Here is a 21,782-nt window from a genome sequence, read left to right on the forward strand (position 1 = left end):
CCCTACGCTCACAGAGCACTGACAAGTCAGAGGCACTCGGCTGGAACTTAGCCTATAAAAAAGAGGTAGGATCAGAAATGACGGGCAGTAAGGACTCAACAGTCAGCTGGGACTGAAAGGAAGACACATCTGAGGACACAGAAAGAGGCGTGACGGTGAGGATTAAATAACTGGAAATCTCTAAAGCTCAGGCCGATGTATATACTTACTGCTACTGCAATTCTTCCGAGGACGTGCTCTGGAATTTTCCTATATACATCCAAAGACCCCCCTGTGGAGACAGAGACAGCACGTCATTTAAAGGAGACCATCAAACAGTGCACGGCACACGCTCGTGTAAGAATGTGATTTCCATTTGCTTACTGCATATAGAGAACAAAGGTTTAGTTCTACCTTTGTGAATGACATGGTTGTGTTTCAGGCAGAGCATGGCCAGCTCCTTCTGCTTTAAAACTCAGTCATTAAAGACCGAAGGGAACTAGATAAGGGTAGACTAGAAACCTGCAGTCTATGAGGAGGCAAAGGCAAACATCCATAAAATGAACCCGGTGGCCACTTTCCCCACACGGAAACCTGGGCCCTGTTTGAGAATTTTCACACTTCTCAAAGAAATGTAGGTGGGCATGAATTTCAAACCACACACAAAGGCAGGAGCCGTGATGCTACATTTTCTGTATGAAGTTACTTTTGACTTTAGGTAACCTGGAAAGTGACTAATCAACTCCTGGCTCCTTGATAACTGAGAAAACCCATGAGGTAAAAAAAAAAAAAAAAAAAAAAAGGACACGGCCCTGTGAAGCTCAATGCCCCATGTAGGGTAAAGCCAGGGCGGGGAGATGGGAGAGAGTGGGTGTGTGGGTAGGGGAACACTCTCATAGAGGCAGGGGGAGGAGGGGAGAAGGGATAGGGGGACTCCAGAGGGGAAATCAAATCGGGAAAGGGGAAATTTGAAATGTAAGTAAAGAAAATATCCAATAAAAAAAAAAAACCAAAAAACAAAAAAAGGACAAAACATAATCTCTTCAAGTCCTCACTTGTTTTATTTAATTACATTTTATTTATTTATTGTATGTATGCACTGCATGTTTACACATCTTAGAGGTCAGAGGTCAGCCTCTGAGAGCTTGTTTTCTCCTTCCACAGTGTGTCCCTGGGGAGTGAGGCGCCTGGACCTGCAGAGCCATCTCACTGGTTCTTGACTTATTTCTTTACTAAACTGTGACTCTCTGTACTACACTACCTATTTGACAACTTCAGCTTTTATTAAATACCTCTGACATTTTCCAAACCTGAGAAGCCGTTAGACCTGTTCGCTCTGTAGTTAGTCTTCCATGAGCATTTAAGATAAGTGTTGACACACAGCAGAGACCCTCAGAATCAGGAGACCTGCTCTGTGGTATTCAGTCAGTCTGGATATTCTGGTTGTTTGTATGCTTTTTATTTTGAGACAGATTTCTCTGTGTAGCTCAGGCAGGTCTGGATCTCACTCTGTAGACCAGGCTGGCCTCACACGCACAGATCCACCAGCTCTCGCCTTCTGGTGCTGAGATTAAAGGTGTGCGCCACCATGCCTAGTTAGTCATTCTTAGGCTAAAATTGGCAGGGGATTTGGGTTTAGTTCTTACCCAGTTTCTCTATCATTTCTATCCTATAAATGTAGCCAAAAAGAGTAACTCTCAGACGTATCAAAACAAACATTAGTGCTAGACAGAACAGTAGTCTTGCTGACTATGATGCTTTGAAGCAGTGTCCAAGAAAGAACTTCAAACCAACTGCAGACACACCACCATCATGGTGAGCTCTCACGGCTGCTGCTTCGAGAGCCCAGCTCGCTGCAAAGTACAAACTCAGGACTTCATGTTAATGGCCGGCATTGGTTAAGTGTTGCAAGAATGTCAAAAATATACTTATATAGCAGGAAGGGAACAAGAGCACTTTGCTAACAAAAGGAGAACTAAGTTAACACATATCCCCCTTAAGAGACAAACTGGGGAGTAGGTTTTCACAATTATGAAGAAGGCACCCAGGATATTTGGGAAGTAACTTTTGTTTTTCTATTTAGGCTAAAATCTGTATTTATGATATGACTACTGATGGTTTTACAAATGCCTAATAAGGCTTGAAGATGAGCCACGTCACTCTTCTGAAATGCAGTTAGGAATGTGCTCTGTGCACGTAAACTATCATGGCATACCATGCTCCCTAAGCTACTGTCCTGTTAAAATGGCACACGTATCATGGAGCTATGGCCTCCTCTCTATCCTGATGAAAGTAGGTACTGGGTAACGAACACTCATTTGGTAACTTCTGCTTGCAGCTCCAGACCCTGAGTATAGCTGAGAGTAGCCAGGGCATAATTAATTTTGTGCTGTGGATCTTGGTGTTACTGGGAAGGAAGATTGTGGAAAGACAACACAAACTATTCATGCAATGAGCAGAAACATCCTTATTTACCAAGCTTTTTTATTATACATGCAGTAAAAGTGGAAAGGTGGCAGAAGAACAGTTGCGTCCCCTGACTTTCCAGGTCAGTCAATCGGTAGCTGCGCAGATGAGCAAATTCAAGATGAAAAAGCTTGGCACATGGCCTCAGGAAAACTGACACAGCAGCTTACCAGAACAGTTCCGCAGAAAGCCAGTGACCCCAACACTTGGAGGAACAAGCCCACCCACAGGCACCAGCAAGAAGTCTAAGTGGGGACTTAGTTCTACGTGGCTATAGGAGAGGCTCTAAGCACCTAAGTGGACAGTGGTTTTACCAAGCTACACTGAAGGACAAAGGTGGCCTGACAACCGTCATCAACTAAATAAGGAGGTAGTTCACTGGTGCTTGTCATCCTCAGTTCTCAGCTGCCCACATGCACAGATCTTTATGGAGTTGGCTCTGGCTCTGTGCCATCAGATCTACCTCATCCTTCCCATGCTCATGGAGATGAATTTGGAGGTGAAAAAATGATACTAGAGATCACTCGGTCAGGAGAGCTTGTGGATTCCAGTGAGCACGCTCACACTTGGCAGGCCAAAGTACAGCGTTTAGGTTAGTTTCCACTTGGTTTCAGTGCTATTGCTATTCTACACACCTCTTCATAAAAGGCAAGTCTTCGGTTTAGTACAGCATAAACATTCGTGAGGAATCCATAGGCCTTACCTGACCTTATCTGAAACAGTCCCATAAATGCAAATGTGACAACCATGGTCATGTGACTATGAGAGTAGACCAGAGCCTCTGAATACTTCCAGACAAACTTCCCTTTCTCTCAACATCACACAGCAGTGCAATGCAATGTGAACTCTATGTGGGTCTCACCTCTGCAATGGATGACGCACATTGGCTGTTCAATGTTGCCTGAGATTTGTCATTCAAGACCATTTCTTGGCTGGACTGGGAATCAATCTAGGACCTCAGACAGGTGAGGCAGAGGCTGCTCACCAAGCTCCAGCTCCAGGCCTTGCTTTGGGTGCTCATCTGTGCTCCAGCTTCTAACATTTCGCTCCCAGGGGCACTCCTTTGTTTTCCCTGGCCACTTATCCCCTCCCTCCCTCATGACCAGTCACTGCACTGCATCAATGCATGCCACCACGAAATGGTAGGCCAGAAGAAGACTGCTTGTCGAGCAGCAGCTGATGCCCTGCACTGCAGAGCCACATGTTTCTGCTGACGGATTAGGGTAGCCATTTTCACTTAGGCAAACCTACACTCTGTGTTACCGTGTTACAAGATCTCTATGGTAAGAGCTGCCTTTGTACATACGATAAATATAACTATGTCGTGAGGGGCAAGCAGCAACAATACATGATGATAATCTTCACATTTGCCTTAAATGATCATTATTAATGTTAACAACACGAGCAGAAACTCTAATACAAGGTCCCTTTAACTTTCTGGTAGCTGAAAATATAAAAACCCTTTCCTTCTTTTGCAACATGGGCTCTTTGGGGGTAAATAACTAATCCCTGTGGTGATAATCCAAACATGTTGGTATTCTGAGATCTTCTATCTGGATATCTCTGAGTAGATTTTGCTTTTACTGAGTATGAGGGTAGACCACATTCTTTTCCCTACAAACCTTTTCCAATGCCTTCCTAATAAATTTAGTCTCAAACTTAAACTTCTTGCTAGAGCCTCTAAGGTGTATGCTTTTGGCTTGGTTCTATGCTCCGATCATTCAAGTCTCCTAGGCAGCCTCCAGTCCTTTCGACTTCAATCTTGGGTCACTGTGGTGGTCTAGTGCTCATCTGGGAGCACTTCTACATGCTAATACATGCTACTTTCCCTGTCTGTAAGGTCATCCCAGTAGTCCTCCTTGACTAGCTCATTAAGGTCTCTGCTCATTGCCACTCCATCTCTGGTGCCATGACCAGTGCCTGCTCTATTAGCTAACCTGTCCTGCTTTATTTTCTCACCTGTCTATCCCTCCAAAGGATGTACTATGCATCTCGAGAATACACCCCATGAAGACAAGGGTTACTTTACAACAAATACCCTGAGAAGACAAGGGTTATTCTAGAACACATGCCATTCGAGGAAAAGGGTTACTCTAGAATATGTACCCCATGAGGACAAGGCTTTTTCTAGAACATGTACCTTGTGAGGACAAGGGTACTCTAGAGCATGTGCCCCAGGAGGACAAGGGTTATTCTAGAACATGTATTCTGTGAGGACAAGGGCTAAGTCTTGGCCACTGTGGTGCTCCCAGGTTTAGAGCAGTATCTGAAAGAAAGTGCTCAGTAAATGTTACAAATGAATCATAGTATGAAATAAAAATAACCTAATCAGAGAGGAAGTTGTCAAGAAATTAGACTGCACAGGAGAAGGGGATGGAAGCTGGAGGGCAATGCAGACTCCTAAGTACTTTGCTGATTGTGTGTACTTTGCTGTATATGAAGAACAGACTGTGCACTAACCTCCAAGTCGCCATGTCTATATAACTAAGATAAACCATGTTTAAAGACCTAAAAGGAGGTATAAAGCTAGTCATTTCCCTGAAACATAGGCTATTAATAGTTAGAAATTACATGGAACAAAACAGGAACTTCTGAGGTCAAATGTACTGTAACTGCAAAGTCACAGGGCCAAAAGCATAAGAAGGCAGAAGAGCGATGCTATAAAGGGCAAGCCCCTCTATTCGCTGAGCCATCTTAGTCACTTGGGAGCAACGCTGCCGTGAGCACTGCAGCAGGCAACTGTGTACTGGTGTACGTGCTAGCCAGTTGTCTTGGATGTCTGTAGTAGTGACTTGCTAGGTCCTGAGGAAACTAAAGAAGTGTCAAACTGTTCTAATCTAGTTTACACTATTTCAGATTCACACCGACATTGTCTGAGGATTCCAACTTCTCTGTGCCTTTGACTACACTTATGTGGTTGATTTTGTTTTGTGTGTACGTGGTCTCAGGTATGAATATGTTCATGGTTTTGACTTAGGTTTCCTTGACAACCACTGACGTTAAGTAGTTTTCATGTGGCTGTTGACCATTGTATGTCTTCCTTTGAGAAGTACAAAACTAAATCTATTGTCTGTTTTTCACTTTTTAAAATTTATTTATTTATTTTATGTATGTGAGTACACTGTCGCTGTCTTCAGACAACAGAAGAGGGCATCAGATCCCATTACAGATGGTTGTGAGCCACCATGTGATTGCTGGGAATTGAACTCAGGACCTCTGGAAGAGCAGTCTTTTAACCACTAAGCCATCTCTCCAGCTCCTACTGTCTGTTTTTCAAATGAGTGACTAGTATTTTCATTGTTGAGTTGCAATATTTCTTTAGTATTTACAGTAACTGCAAATGATTTGAACACTGACAGACTAGAACAGTTTGACACTTTCTCAAAAATTAAGAGTTGCCACAGGATCTGACCACTTCACTGCCATCAAACCCAGTCACCTGAATTTGATCCCTGGGACCACACGGTGGAAGAAGAGAGTCAGCTCCTAAAAGCTGTCCTTTGACCTTCACACCTGCATGTGCATGCATTCATATACACAGACATGATAAAAATAAACATATTTAATACTTTTAAAAGAAAGAAGTGGAAATTTCCCATGACCATCAACTGAGGAAAAACAAGCAACTGTCATACAGCCACTCGATAAACTACTGCTAGTGATGTACAGGGGAGGGGGTGCTACTGCTGCAGCTACGGGTAAACTTGGAGGCTGACCTGAGCATGAGCCACCAGGCACAAAGGCTGCTGGCTACAGGACTCCACTGGGGTGCAACGTGCAGTATCCAATGGGCACATCCATAGGGGCAGGAAGGAGACCAGTGACTGACAGCAGGTAGAGGGAGGGAGATGAGCAAGTCACTTAATGTGGTTAGGGATTTCTCTTTAGAAATGTTTTGAAATGAGACAACAATGATAAGTTGTATGCTTCAAAAGGATGAATTTTATAGTATCTTAATTCTACCTTAATAAAAAGTATTTTAATGTAACTGAAAAATTATATAGCTCTCAAATGATGAATGTTCACAAGAGTGAGCTGTACTGGAATTACAAACTCATGCTTTATAACCGCTGTCCACTACACTCCCTCACGGTTATCAGGGGTATGTGTTTGTGTGTGTGTACTTGCGTATGTTTATGATGTGTGTGTGTGTATGTGTGTGTACTGTGCATATTTGTATGTCTGCAGTCTGTATATATTTACCTAAATAAGTTGAAAGGTGTGCCTATGTGTGTAGTATATAGATGATGTATGTGTGATATGTGTGGGGAGTATATATGTGTGTAGTATGTGTGATATGTGTGTATGTGGGGGTGCATGGTGTATATACTTAAAGAGGTAAAAAGGTGTATGCATTTGTGTATATGTGTGGTGTGTGTGTATATATGTATATTTCTGGTGTGTGTGGTGCATGCATGTGGTATGTATGTATGTATGTAGTATGTGTATGGTATATGCAGTATATCTGTGTTGTATGTGCATGTACCTAAGAGAGTAGAAAGGCACATATGGTGCATTTTAATGGAGGCTAGATACCGAAAACTGACCTCGTAAAAGGTGAAAATTTGTCTAGATAAAATAGATCGTCAAGAATAATGACAACATTTCAGTGACAGAATTTCGAGAACTCTCTATCCTGTCACAATATTCAGATCAAGGGAGAGCTGCTGAGAGCCATGAATGAAAAGCAGGGGAGGACAGGCCTGACAACCAAAGAGAGCCAAACGCATCTCAGCTAAACAGCTGTGCTGAAAACAATTTCTTGTCTAACAATTAAGAACCTATTTCTTTTTGAAAGACACAGGACATTGGGTTAATAGATTTCTTTAGAAGAAAATCTGTTTTGGGGACTGAAACATTAAAAGAACAGAACATCTGTTTCCCGCAAAGGCAGACTGCACAGAGGCAGCAAGCACCTCGCGTCGACTGGACCTGTGTGTCATCTGTCCTATTTAAATCTTTAGTAAAAGAAAATTAACTTGCATTCTTGAAATTACAGCCAAGCTACAGATATTCAACACCAGAAACCTTAACAGGCAGAGACCTGCTGGTGTAAAGAAGGCAGTCACTGACACATGTCAGTCATCCTCATGTCTACTTGACATCTGTATCAAAGCAACGCTAAGTCAATCGATTCCAAAATCATTTTTAATGTAGTTTAAAAGGAATAACTCACCATCCATGAATTCTGTACAAATCGAAATCCTGTTTTCTACAAAAAATGCCCCGTAAAATCCTATGATATACGATGAGTCACACTGTAACAAAAATGAGACAAAAGCAGTTTAACAGCCAGAAGCTAACACCGTATGCACGTGTACAGATAACAGTGACCAAGAAAAACATTACCTTATAAAGAATTTCCAACTCAGACATGATCTGCTTCTGAAGCTCCAGTGTGATGTCTAACAGAATAACCTAAAGAGACACACAGCAGCATCAGCATATTTGTCTGCCTTTAAGGTACATAGCACGTGAAACATAAGAACTAAAGAAATATGGTTTCTTTATGCAGCATCCCCATAACCCCCAGCGCCAAAACAAGCTGTCTCTGTAGCTAAGCCTCTGTGCTGGAGGAGGCGGTACAGAGGTGATTGATGGGACCCTGGAAGGAGCCAGGTCTCAGAGGTCAGCATTAATGGCTTTAAAAGTCAGTTAAGTTATAACACTCAATTTATGTGCCCTATTTGAGCCACACTGGCTATTTTCAGAAAAGATCATTAAAAGAGAAGAGCCCTGTGAGCAGGCTCAGAGATAAGCAGAGGGGATGGTAAATAAAAGAACATTTTAAAATGGGATTTTCAGAAATAAAAGAAATGGGAGTTTGAAAACCCTGTCACCTTATTTCCTCCCATGTGGGTAATGTTTCTTTATAAATGCTGACAGACTTAGAGCAGGAAAGGTCTTCACCCACCTGACTCCCACGCTTCGCCAGGACCTCCTGACGTGTTGTGGTTTTCCTTAAGTATCTGCCACCAAGGTGGGTTTTATCACACAGAAATCTCCACGTGTATGAACCTAATGTCCCTGTCCAGGCCATGCTCTAGTTTAATTCAAAGACTTTCTCTTCCCTTAGACACAGAAATGTCCAAGTGTGTGAACCCAATGTCCCTGTCCAGGCCATGCTCTAGTTTAATTCAAAGACTTTCCTCTTCCCTTAGACACAGAAATGTCCAAGTGTGTGAACCCAATGTTCCTGCCTAGGACATGCTCTAGTTTAATTCAAAGACTTTCTCTTCCCTCAGGCAGGTGTGCGCCCTGGGGATTGAACTAAACCGTCTCACGAATGCTGGCCAACCATTCTACCAGTCACAACCCCAGCTCAACACCACGCACTTCAGTGAAGCCAAGTTTTAAAAAACCTTTTAAAAAATATTTTCAAAAGACAGTAAGGACATAAAATAGGTGGAGAAAAATTCTTAAGAACTGTGGCAGAGTTTGATTTTAAACACTTCTGGGTAAACCCTTAACCTTCAGGATTGCTGCAACAGCGTCAGTCTACACAATTACAGCACTGAATTACACTTCGTATCTCAAATGAAGACTATGTATCATTATACTGAATAAAGCAAAAATAGGAATGATGTAAACCACAAGAAAAGAAAATGACTATTCTAATATTCATATTTCTAACATTGGCATTCATTTAAGTAAGAAGTGGGAATGGGGTTGCATATGGCTAGCCAATACTTTGGAATTAATGGCAGTCTCCTGAGACCTTATCTTTCCCTTGAACAAGAACCTCGCTTGAGTTCCCATCATGTGGAGTAAGCTGTAACTCCGGAGTGGCGGCTAACCCTCCTCTCACTCTTCCTACACAGCTTCCTTCCTGTCCACCCACGCTGCCTTGTGAGTGTTTCCTCTTTCCACTCCACAGTCACTGAATACGAAAGAGAGTTTGACCTTTTAGACCCAGTTTGAAAGCCTCATCACCTCAGACACCTACCTCAAAACCCTTCATCGGAATTCATCCCTTGCTTGACCCTTATTCATCTTTACCACAACTGGCTTTAATGCCCCGGCATCTCCTAAAAGCCTTCAGAGAGCTGAGGGCTATAAGGGCAAGGGCAAGGCAGGGTCTGAGTACGCATTACTCCTCAGCACCGAGGACAAGGCCTCTCGGCAGCGCCCAGTCTGAGCTGGACCTTAATTAAAGTGTTCCTTACGAGCAGAACCCCAGATGTGCTGTTATCAGACAGGGAGATGGATCGTATGATGTCTGCCATTGAATCAAGAACCAAAGACGCGGGCTGGAGAGATGGCTCAGCGGTTAAGAGCACCGACTGCTCTTCCAGAGGTCATGAGTTCAATTCCCAGCAACCACATGGTGGCTCACAACCATCCGTAATGGGATCTGATGCCCTCTTCTGGTGTATCTGAAGACAGCTACAGTGTACTTGTATATGATAAATAAATAAATCTTTAAAAAAAAAAAAAAAAAAAAAAAAAAAAAGAACCAAAGACGCAAACACACGACAAAACAAAGTGCCACACGGACCGAAACCTGACTGGGACTGCTAAATTCATGAAGCTCACCCGCTGGTCTCTGATTGGTTTGGAGCTCTCTTGAGACTTGCTATAGTCCAGAGAATGGGGAGTCCATAACCCCCGAAAAAGCAAATCAGGTCATTTCTGCAAATTTCAGGGAGGAAGGCCACTCCATGCTGCCACAGTGCGTGTGCATAAGCTCTGTTTTCTGGAAGCGTGGCATTTCCTTTCCCCCAGCATTCTTGCCAGTGAGCTTTAAAACTGCTAAAAATAAACCAGACCATTCTTCCTCTGAAGGCTAGGGAGAAAATTACAGTGAATGTGGATTTTCCCCTTTGAAGTTCAAGCACAGTGTGGATGGCCTGAACCTTCTCTCCTCAGGCTGAGCCAAGTGCTTCAGAGATAAGAGAAGGAGCTGGGTGTCCCTGCCTGCCTGCCTTCCCACTGTTCTCCCTCTGCTACACCTCCAGGACAGGACGCGCAGGATGCGCTGTCAAGTTAAATACAAGCAGTCAAGTGACTGAATTATAATTTACTCTGTGCTCAATTTAAATTAGTGTGAGACTATTAAAATATACAGTATAAATACGGCAATTCATCACGAGCTGTCATGGATGACTTCATTTATTTGCTGGAGTGGCATGCGCTCTACTAAAGGCAAAGAGAACAAAATCACAGGTCAAATTAAGCCGCTATTCTGTTTTAATTCACTTATTTAATCTGTGGCGACATAATTGTCTTTTACAGTATGTACAACTCAGAAAGGAAACTTGGGAGGATTACAGTCAGGATACAAATGATTAATCAAATGGTCCATTTAAATGCTGCTTTAGAAGCTGCAGAAACCCAAAGCACTCGGGAATGACCGTCAACGCCTGCCACATATACCGCTAAGACACCCTGGTAGATGTACTCTTTTCCCAATCAGAAAATAATCCTGAGGGGCCAGTAAATTCCCCGAGCATTACTGTTGGAAAGATTTTACGGAAGGCACTAATGGTGGAGAGGTTCTGCTTCTAGACGGCTAACAGGGCTGGTGTTTGCTTTCTGCTCTACTTACTTGCAATGGTCTGGCTACCTACACCAAACAAACAAAAGCCAGTAAATGCGAGCCAGCAAGTGGGCAGGTGATGATCAGACAGTCACTTCTGACATGTGGTTTTCGTAATTTTCTAAATGTGCTGTGTGACACAAAGAAATTTCTAGATTGTATGCTATAGAGACATTTCTATTTTTCTTAAAATTGTCTTCCTTTTAAAAACAAAAACCTGTTAAGTTCTCTTATCGAATCTCAAATCTGAGAAAGGACGAGCTGCAATATGCTGCTGTTTGTGAAAAGGAGGATTCAGTCAGGAATGTCTAAAAGTTGGAAAAGTTCTGTGTAGTACTCTCATTGAACTGGTCCAAGGACAGTCACGGTGTGGTTCAATTGACCACTGACTTTGGGATGAAAACCCCCAAGGTTCTAGGCTGGCAGCAGAGCCCTGCAGGGGAATCTGCTCAGACAAGGACTGTGATTTGCTACTCTGCACAGTCCCCCTTGTGACACCAGGCAACTGGGGTCACTGAGAGGTTCAAGTGACATGCTTCAAGTCACACAAAGCCAGGAGAGGGTCAGGAAAAGATCAAATGCACTTCTAAGTCTTAACCTTCCATTTTACCCTTTAATATAACAAAGGCAGCAAAGAAATATTCTGGGGGCAAGTAATGGTCCATACAAAGGCCATCGGGGGATTTTGTATGTTGCTGAACCTATTTTCAGAATGTTACTTCAAAAGATAAATGAATGAATTAAACAACAACAAAACTGTATTCAATCAGTAAATTATGTGTTAAGACACTGCATTTAGTGCTAGGCCCTGTAGGTAAGGCAAGAAAGTGGTTGGTTCTGTTCTCCATTTTAAAGAGATTTCGATCCATTGGAGGAAACAGACATGATACTAACCACCATGTGTGAGATGGCATATGACCGCCCCTAGGAATCACATTCCAACAATTCCAAAAGGTGACTGGTACATACAACAGGGTGACAGGGCTTATCCAGAATCAAAGAGCAGGCTCTTGAAGGCTGTTAGGAATTCTAATAGTTGAAGACATGGATGAAGGCATTCTAATTAGAGAGGCGCACATGAATTAACTTGTTGAAAAAAAAAGAAACCCAGCAACAACCTAGGTTCAGATGAGGTGACAAGTTCAAGTAAAACAGAACAAAATGCACAGAGACCAGGAAATGTAGGAACATGTAAAGCAGCAGCAGACTGCTAATGCATGTGGAGATGCCCAACACCCACCTAGGGGTGTGCTTAGTTTGTTTGGGCCATGTGACAGCTGATGGTGATTGCTAATCTCACAGGTCCAGAATCACCTAGGACACCAGCCTTTGGTGTGTCTGTAAGGGGGTCAGATTGGGTTAACTGAGTTGGCAGGACCCACCCTACAGGTAGGCATCTTCACTCCAGGGCTGGGGTCCTGAACCAAATACAAGTGAGAAAAGGAAGAGAACAGCAGTTTTCATTTCTCCCACTCCTGCTGCCATGAGGGCTGGACACTCAACTCTGGAGCAAGTGAGCCCTCCTCCCTTTATCTGCTCCTATAGGGCATCTTCTCATAGCTGTGAGAAAAGTAACAGGTACAGAAGTAACATGGTGCCTTTTAATACTTTTAAGAGGAGACAATGCTTTTAGGAAGCCAATCTAGGGGTATAGAACAGCAAAGGCAGGGTTTACATCCTGGCCTCTGGCTTTCTAAGTGTAGAACCTTGGGAAAATTGTCTAACTGTGCTGCATCTGCTAAATGAAAAGCAGGAACAGTAGCAAAAGTCTAAAATAAAGATAATATATGTAAAATACTCAGCAGCATAAATCATCAATAAGTTGCAACTTCTCTTTACTGAGAGAATGATCCTGAGGCTGGCCAATGGTCTTACAAAAGCAGCCATCTGGATTACAGTGTGACAAGAAAGGAAAGGAACCAAAGCCAGGCAAACAAAATAACCCAGATTGCTGAGCATCATGGTGTACGCCTTTAATGCCAGCATCAGTGAGGCAGAAGCAGGCAGATCCCTATGAACTTGAAGCCAGCTCAGTCTACACAGAAAGTTATACACTAATCAGGGATATATGGTGAAACAACAAACAAAACCCACAAGCCAACACACACACACACACACACACACACACACACACACACACACACGCACTCCTGTCACACCACACCAGAAAAATCAACAGGTCTCCAGGTGTTCTGGGCAGTAGCCAGACAGCACCACATCTAGAGACTGGTAATGAGGAGCAAGCTTAGGCTGCTCAGTTCACTGACTGAACAGTCTTCTAGTCCCTGTACAGGGGGAGAAAGCAGGCTGCACTCAGTCTCCTTAAGTTGAGAAGACAGAGCCTGGGGCAGAGAAGTCCAAGAGTGCCAGTGTAGGCTGGCAGGGCACCAGAGGGAGCGTGACAGACATCAGAGTCTATAGTAGAGCGATGAGCTCCACTTGGAAGCTGGAAGTTACCCAGGCCAGGAGGATAGAACCAGAGCAAGCAACCCTAACCCTGCGACCTGTGTTTCCTTAGCCATTGGATCAGGAATCCCACCTCAGCAGAATGGGGAAATTCATTGCAGACTGACTGCTGCTTTGGTATTTTAAGCAAAAGTAAGTAAAACATTGGATTGTTTCAAAGTCACTAGCATCATAGAACAAACTGAGGGAGGGGGCCACCCACTCACTTCAAAAATATTAATCCAGAATTCCTCCTGTCAAAAGGAAGTACAGGGACAAAGAGTGGAGCAGTGACTGAAGGAAAGGCCATCCAGATTCTGCCCTACCTGGGGATCCATCCCATCCGTAGACACCAAACCCAGACACTATTGCTGATGCCAAGGAGCCTAGTATAGCTGTCCCGAGAGGCTCTGCCAGAGCCTGACCAATACAGATGTGGATGCTCACAATCAAACATCGCATTGAGTGTGGGGACCCCAATGGAGAAGTTAGGGCAAGGACTGAAGGACCTGAAGGGGTTTACAACCCCATAGGAAGAACAACAGTATCAACCAACCAGACCCCCTAAAACTCCCAGGGACTAAACCATCAACCAAACAGTACACATGGGGGAAACCCAAGGCTCCAGCTGGATATGTAGCGGAGGACAGCCTTGTAGGGCATCACTGGGAAGGGGAGGCCCTTGGTCCTGTGAAGGCTCGATGACCCAGTGTAGTGGAATGCTAGGGTGCTGAGGCTGGAGTGGGTTGGCAGGTGAGTGAGCACTCTCAGAGAGGCAGGGGGAGGGGGAGGGGATAGGGGGTTTGTGGAGGGGAAACTGGGAACGGGAATAACATTTGAAATGTCAATAAATAACCAATTAAAAAAAGAATATTCATAGGATGCAAAACTATCTAGCTACCTATGCTACATTATCAGTATCCTGGGGGTTGGGGATTTAGCTCAGTGGTAGAGCACTTGCCTAGCAAGCGGAAGGCCCTGGGTTCGGTCCCTAGCTTCAGAAAAAAACAAAAAACAAAAAACAAAAAACACATTATCAGTATCCTGATAAAAAAGAAATACAACCCAAAATGAAGGGAAAAGGAACCCATTGGAAGTAACCCAGAAATGAGATACATGACAGCTACTAGGTATGCCCACTGGCTGGCTTGTCTGTCCTGGTCAGGGTTGCTGTGCTATGACAAAACACCATGACCAGAAACAAACTGGGGAAGAAAGGGCTTCTTTGGCTTATACCTCCATATCACTGGAAGAAAAGAGGACAGCCATTCAAACAGGGAAGGAACCTGGAGGCAGGAGCTGATACAGAAGCCACAGGGGGGCCTGCTCCTTACTGACTTGCTCCCCGTGGTCCACTTAGCTTATTTTCTTACAGAACCCAGGACCACCAAATTGGAGATGGTCCCACTCACAATGGGCTGGACTGTACCTTATTAATAATAAATTAAGATAATGCCATATAGAGTTGCCCACAGCTCATTTTATTAGTTGAGAATCCCTTCTCTAGGATTACTTAAGCTTCTGCCAAGTTGATATAAACTTATCCAGCACAGTTGTAATAATTTACCCTATATACTCTAGAATGTAGAAAACAGGTAGGCCACATCAAATAACAACATGAAAAATATTCTTAAAGCAAAAAGGTCTACCTACACTTTTTTAGGGATAAAAAGAACATTATAAATGAAAAACCACAGTAGGTAGGAGAAATGGCACATTAGCTAATGAAGAGAAAAGATCTGTGAAGATATGGGAAGGGACAGGAACTATTCAAAACCAAAACAGGTAAAAGACCATGAGTAGAGAAGCCAACAAGGCAGGCAAATTTCCCAATGTGGGAGCATGATCTGATAAAAGGGTAAAGTGTTCCAAATTTGATGAAAGCTAAAATCCCACATATTTAAGAATTTCAACAAACCTCAAGCATATTGAAGAAAAAGCATCACAGCCAAGCCCAGCATAACTATACAATGTAAACTGTGACCATCACCTCTAACAAAGAAAGAACTCTGAGATGCCAGGGCCGATCCATGGAGCAGCAATGAACACAAAGGACAGCCAGCACCTGGCTGGAAAATAAAAGACAACACTGAAATCAGATCTTCAAAATTCAAAAGAAAAGTCCAGGCAATCTAGATCCCTACCGCCTGTGATGATCATGGAGACTTGTTTCTTCAGAACTTTGGAAACCTTAGGAAAGCAAGCCACCAATTAAATGCTTCTTTTGATAAGAGTTGCCTAGAGTATGGCGTCTCCTTACAGCAATAGATCACTGACTAGCACAGCTCTTATTGTAAGGATCTTATATGATACACTAATGAAGGATGCTATAAGCTCTAGACAATCATTAGAAACAGTGAGGGAGAATGGGTACATAATCAGGACAAATGGAAACAACACAAAGAACAAGAGATATAAACCAAATCATATCATATCACAGAAAATGTAAATGGTTCCAACACCCTAATTAAAAAGCAAAGATCAGACTAGATTATAGATTATAAAGTAAGACCCAACTACATGCTGTCTACAAGAAACTCATCTCCAATGTAGAGACACACTATGTTGAAAGTAAAAGGCCAACACTAGTAAACATCTAGCTACTGTAGTTAGATTACTATTAACCAATATGGATTTCAGAGCACAGATTGCTATGAACAAAACAGTCACCACATTAATATAAAGAGGCCAATTCATCCAAATGAAAAGAACCTTACCAAAACTAATAGCACATCTTCAAAAACTATGGCAGAGAGTGACAGAAATGTAAGAAAAAACAACCAGACCAAGATCTAACTGTTGGAGATTTTAACATTCCTGTTTGGTACTTGATAGAACATGAAGAAAAATTCAGATATGAAATATATAAAAACTTAAAGCCAATTTGATCTAACAAAGATTTACATAACAATTTTCATATTCTTTGGATGATATATTATTTTATATGCACAGGAAAGTTTCACCAACAAAGACCATATTTGAGCCAAATTAATTTAAAGTAATCCCAATCATATAGTATGTTCTTAGACCACAGTAAATTAAATATAAGTCAGTAACTGAAAAATATTTGGAGAATTTCTAAATATTTGAAAACTAATAAATTTTTAAGAACTAACACACCATGACTGGCTGTTTTGAAGAAATGGTATTTTTCTCCAAAATTAAGCATTTTATGAGCTACATGATTGTTGCTTTGGTTCTCAAGATCAAGCCTAAATACAAAAATCAGCCACCATTTGACTCAGTTTGCAGACACAGTACAGTTCTTGCTTGAAATCCCAGTTTAAAGGTCCAGTCTGGGAAATGGTTTATTTGTAAACCCCAGCAGTTCTCATATAGTGAAAATATAACTTTACAATGTAACCTTTAATTCTTTCCTGAAACAGCTGCCACACCCAGTTAAATAATCACGGCTATGAATCTTAATATTAGCCTATGTTATGTATATCTTAAAATGTATGGAATTATGAAAATTTTATATTGTATTTGCAAGGCCAAGGGCTATGGGTCATCTGTAGTGACACATTCTTTCTCTCTTGGCATAACTGAACCAAGATTTGAGTCTTTAAATATATCAACAGTATCATAATCTAAGACTTCTGACATGAAAGGAACAAATAAGTGGGCAGACAGGAAAACACTGCTCACTTAGGGGAGGGGAGTGCTCTCTGATCAAAGGGAGCTCAGGAGAGAAACAGAAACAGATCAAGGTGGGTTCACAGGGGAAGACTGGGATACAGCTTAGCCTACAGTGCCTACTTCAGGGACTCTGCACCCATTTCCTCCTGTATAAATGTGAGACCTATGAAGATGTCAATGCTATCTCCCAAGCTGCGTGTGTGGATATGATTTGCTTGGAGTTTCAAAGAAGGCACCCTCAGAGACTTCTGTTGGACCTCCTCACATGGGCTATCTGTTATTAAAAGTAGACCTCATGATGCCCTATATGACGCAGGTGCTGTGCTAGGTGTGAGATGGGAAGGGAACTATGGAATGCACTAGAATCCAGAAGATTTGAGCCTCAGAGCTAGTTTAACTTTAATAAAAAGAGATAACCATTTTGCAAATTCTTAATTTCCTTAAAATATAAGGCACAGAAATACAAACTGAAACATTAGGGAAAGAAACCAGTTTCTCACTGTGGATGGTGCTACAGAGGCATCTCAGAGATGAACTGTGAAAGGCTGGGTGGACAGAGAGGGTTGCACAGCAGTCACTTGTACATAGGCTGCACAGCACCGGAGGACATTAGCTTTATCGAGTCAGGTGAACATCCTAACCTTGCCTATCCCAAATGACCTTGCATAAATCAGCCCCATGAGTCCCTCTTTCTTCAAATCTAAAATTGGTGAGAATTACCTCATAGTTTTAAGGATTAAAGATGACTGTTTAAAACATGTAGTGTCATACCTGGCACACAGCAGCTATTCAAAAACTAAAACCTTCCATTACTCAAGGCCCAGAGACATGGCATGGCAAGAAGTCACTAGCTGGCAGGCAGGGGCAGAGGATGTGTCTGTAAAGGTAGATCACTGCTAGACTGCAGGAGGGACTGGCCATGGCCCAGCAAATAGCCTACTGCTGTAAGTGTGGTTACAGAAGCAGAGAGGGGAAAGGAAATCAGTGAGCACCAAGGATTTTATAAAAGAGCTGAGGAGATGGCCTGGCAGGTAACAGCAATGGCTGCACACGGCTTAACACCTACATAAAGTACCTGTCATGGCTGCCTGCTTCCCTAAGTCCAGCACTGTGGGAGGACAAGACAGGACCAGCCTAGCTCCAGACTCAGTAAGAAACCCTGTGTCTCATGGGAAGAAGGTAGAGAGTGACATAACAGGCCACCTGCATCCTCCTCTGATTTCTATGTGTATAGGCCACATGGACCACTACCCACCCCCCCCCCCTACACACAGACTCTCACACATACAAATTTGCATAAAATATACCCAATGCTTACCTTTACAGCTAAGATTTTCCCACTTGGGACATGATATGCTCTATAGGAAGAAAAAAGAAAAACAAAGTTACTTGATGTTATTAGGTAACCTATAGAGTGGTTAAGGACATAGTGTCACCCCAAACATTTCTGGCTCAATGGGGGATAGACCTTCAAGTCAATGACTCATGCTAGCAATGTGGATTTCTGTGGGGCTAAACAAGGTTTATAAAGTGATTATGAATCTTAAAACTGCTCAAAAGTCACAGGCTATCTATTATTACCTCCCTAACAGGCAGGGCCCTGAAGAATGAGCGATTTCAACAGTCTGCTCCATGCCTAAGTGGCATGCGCACACACAGTGGCAGAACCAGACCTTAAAACTAGATCAGGTTCTCTGACCTGAGAGCCTTTGTTATATCACTGTATGTGTGTCTATAGTTGTGTATGTGCAGCAAAATGAAGGTTTTTGCTTTTCTTTAAGGTACATAGAAAGAGAAACCATATCACTGTATTTCATCAAAATAATCACCAATCACAGGATGAGCTCTGACTGGCTTACTAAAACATTGGTGTGAGAAATACACCAATGAGGTTTTAGCAGGTGGCTCATCTTTTCCTTAAAGAATTAGGCTCAGGTGGTGTCTGAATGAGAATGCTCCCCCTCAGCCGCCGCCCAGGCTTACATGTTTCAATGTTTCTACTTGGTGAAACTATTTGGGAAGGATTAGAAGACGTGGCCTTGTTGAAAGGAGGTGTGTCATTGGGGGCCGGCTTTAAGGATTCCCAGTGCCTCTTTTGCTCTCTATTCCTAGCTTGTAGATCAAGATATAAGTAAGCTCTCAGCTGTTCCTACCACCATACCATTGCCCCACCAACATAGACTCTAATTGTCTAAAATCGCTTTTTCTTTTTAAAGCTGCCTTGGTCCTTTTTCACAGTATTAGAAAAGTAATTAAAATACCCAGCTACACTGGAGTAATTCATAACCTAGGTTAAGAAAATATTAACAGGACTGGGGATGTGCACCACCATATCTAGCACCAAGAAATGTTATGAAATCAATTGATTTATAGAAATGGTTTAGTTATGAGTCTACAGTCAATACTAGGAGAGTAGATGTATGCAGACATATACATACATACATAATACATACATACATAATACATACATACATAATACATACATACACACAAACATACACATACACACTTAAAAAATAAATGAAACCTTTCAGGCTTTGTATAAAAGGATGCAACATTTTACAAATGAAGCCCATATATTAATCCTGTTTTTATAAGAAATTATTATCTACCATCTGTGTAACCATCACACTTCATAAAGCAAAACTACATTAATGCAAAGCTACACGTCAGATCTTAGTTTGATTTGTGATATAGTCAAACTTTGCAGCACACTGGTAATTTCCCTCAGTGGCTACAGAAGTTGTTGGAATGTGCTCTTTAAAATATATGTGAAGAATTTAGATGCCCTTTCATGTAAATATAAATAATTCAATATGAAAGATTAAATAATAACATTATTTCCACCAGTATATTCCAGATGCTTCCAACTTCAACTCAAGCTCTGAGTATTAGAACGCTCGCCAAGGACTAAAGTATAAAGACAAACACTGGAAGGGCAGTGCTGCCCTTTGAACAAGGAGCGACACGTGGACTTCTGAGACCAGATGCAGCGACAGAAGCATGATTAGCAGAGAGCCCAACATACATATCCCTCACTGGGCAGCTTGGCAACTTAATTAGCTTGTCAAGAAAGCTGATCTCTTTCCCAAAAAGAAAGGTCTCCCATTTCCAAGTGAATTAAAAGGAGAGTTGATGATTTAATTATGACGCACGCTAATTCATCCATGAAAAGTTTGGGTTCCATTTCGAGCAATAAAGACACCTTGTGGCTGGGTTTACAGTCTGGGGACAGGGCCGGTTTCACATTTCATCATCAGGGAGAAATGGATGGCAAAGGCAGCAGCAGCTCAAGCCGAGCCAACTCAACTCTGAGCAGCGTCCTACCTGGAGGGAGAGCTTGTTTACTTTCAGCAGATAGTGCGTCTCAATTGTCTCGACCTTTCTCAGCACATTAACTGTAAAGTGATTAATGAAGTCTGAATGGAGGCTCTGGTTACACCAAAAGACAACTATACACCTCTGCAATGCTTTAATTAACAGCTAACGCTTCAAATTAGTTTGTTGTTGCCACAGTAATTACCTGTTCCAAAGAGAGAAGGGAGGAAGCATTTGTATGAGGGTTTCTTAGCTCTTCTCCCTGTGTGCTCCACTTGGCCTTTGGGGAGCAGTCCCCTGTAAAACTGAACAAACACTACAGACACCTGGGGATGGCACAAGGTACAACAGCTGATGTAAATGCTAGAACATGAGAACCTGTGAGGGATTTCTTTTCTTAATTAAATCATTAGAACTGGGAAGATCCACTTTTAACCTAGATCTTTTGAGGTAGGAGGATTCACACGATGCCCGTGATGTTAAAATCTTCCATTTCAGGCTGGCAGGACTCAGTGGGTGAGTGATCCCTGCTCTTGAAGAAGGCCTGGGTTTGATTCTCAGCACCCACATTGGGTGCATCACAACCTCGTGTCACCCCAGCTCCGGGGCATGACACACTCTTCTGGCCTCTTCAGGCAACTGCATTCCTGTGGTACTTGTATAGACATGCAGTCACACTTAAACACACAGGAATAAAAGGAATTAAAAACATCTTTCACAGACTAATTTTATCTGATCAATTGATTGTTGAGACATTCTCCAACTGTGTGGATTGATCAAATGTTCTGGGTGATTGTACAAGATTTTGTTTCACGTATTTTAAGATTGTTATTAATTACATATTAGCTTACGGTTGCTAAGTCAGTTTGCTTTTCTTATAGCATCTATAGCAGCCCTTCTTATGTGTAGTAATTTTTTTTTTAAGTTTGTCATACACCAATATATAAGCTTTTAGAGAAGGTTTTGTTGGTACTCCTGCTTTGTTGGTCGGATGTCCTTTCCCATCTCTTCCTCTTAACTTTAGTGTATCTTTGTGGTTTTGTGTTTTATGAATTTCTTCCAAACTAATCTAAACTAGCAAGGAGCTATATTTCTAAAAACTCAATCTACATAATCTATTAAGCGGAGATCTTTCTGTCTATTGTAACAACTGATATATTCGGGATTCCTCCCACCACTTTCTTCTTTTGTTTTTACCTTTCTCCTGCACCTGTCTACTGCATTCTTGTTGACTAGAGCATTTTTATCAGAGCGGACTTAACAGAATATAAAGTTAACTGTTTTCTATTCCCCTGCAAACAATGTAAAAGCCTCAGACAGTCTTAGCTCCTGTCACCTCTCTCACCTTCACACATCATTTGTCCAAGCAGTGGAGCAAGTGTGAAGGCCCAGGGTG

The 21,782-nt window shown here is 42.3% G+C and overlaps 1 protein-coding gene across 10 annotated transcripts in view; it reads right to left on the reverse strand.

The window, feature by feature from the left end:
- Nucleotides 1-21,782, reverse strand: part of Map2k5 (mitogen activated protein kinase kinase 5) — a 227,780-nt gene that overhangs the window by 127,912 nt on the left and 78,086 nt on the right. For all 10 annotated transcript variants that reach the window (XM_017595501.3, XM_006243229.5, NM_017246.2 and 7 more), the window contains 4 exons: nucleotides 18,387-18,426; nucleotides 7,795-7,863; nucleotides 7,622-7,703; nucleotides 210-271 (listed from right to left, as the gene is read on the reverse strand). In XM_017595501.3, the coding sequence (XP_017450990.1) occupies nucleotides 210-271; nucleotides 7,622-7,703; nucleotides 7,795-7,863; nucleotides 18,387-18,426 (253 nt within the window). The remainder of the gene's footprint in view (nucleotides 1-209; nucleotides 272-7,621; nucleotides 7,704-7,794; nucleotides 7,864-18,386; nucleotides 18,427-21,782) is intronic.

Source organism: Rattus norvegicus, chromosome 8 (genome assembly GCF_036323735.1).
Source record: "Rattus norvegicus strain BN/NHsdMcwi chromosome 8, GRCr8, whole genome shotgun sequence".
Taxonomy (NCBI): Eukaryota; Metazoa; Chordata; class Mammalia; order Rodentia; family Muridae; genus Rattus; species Rattus norvegicus.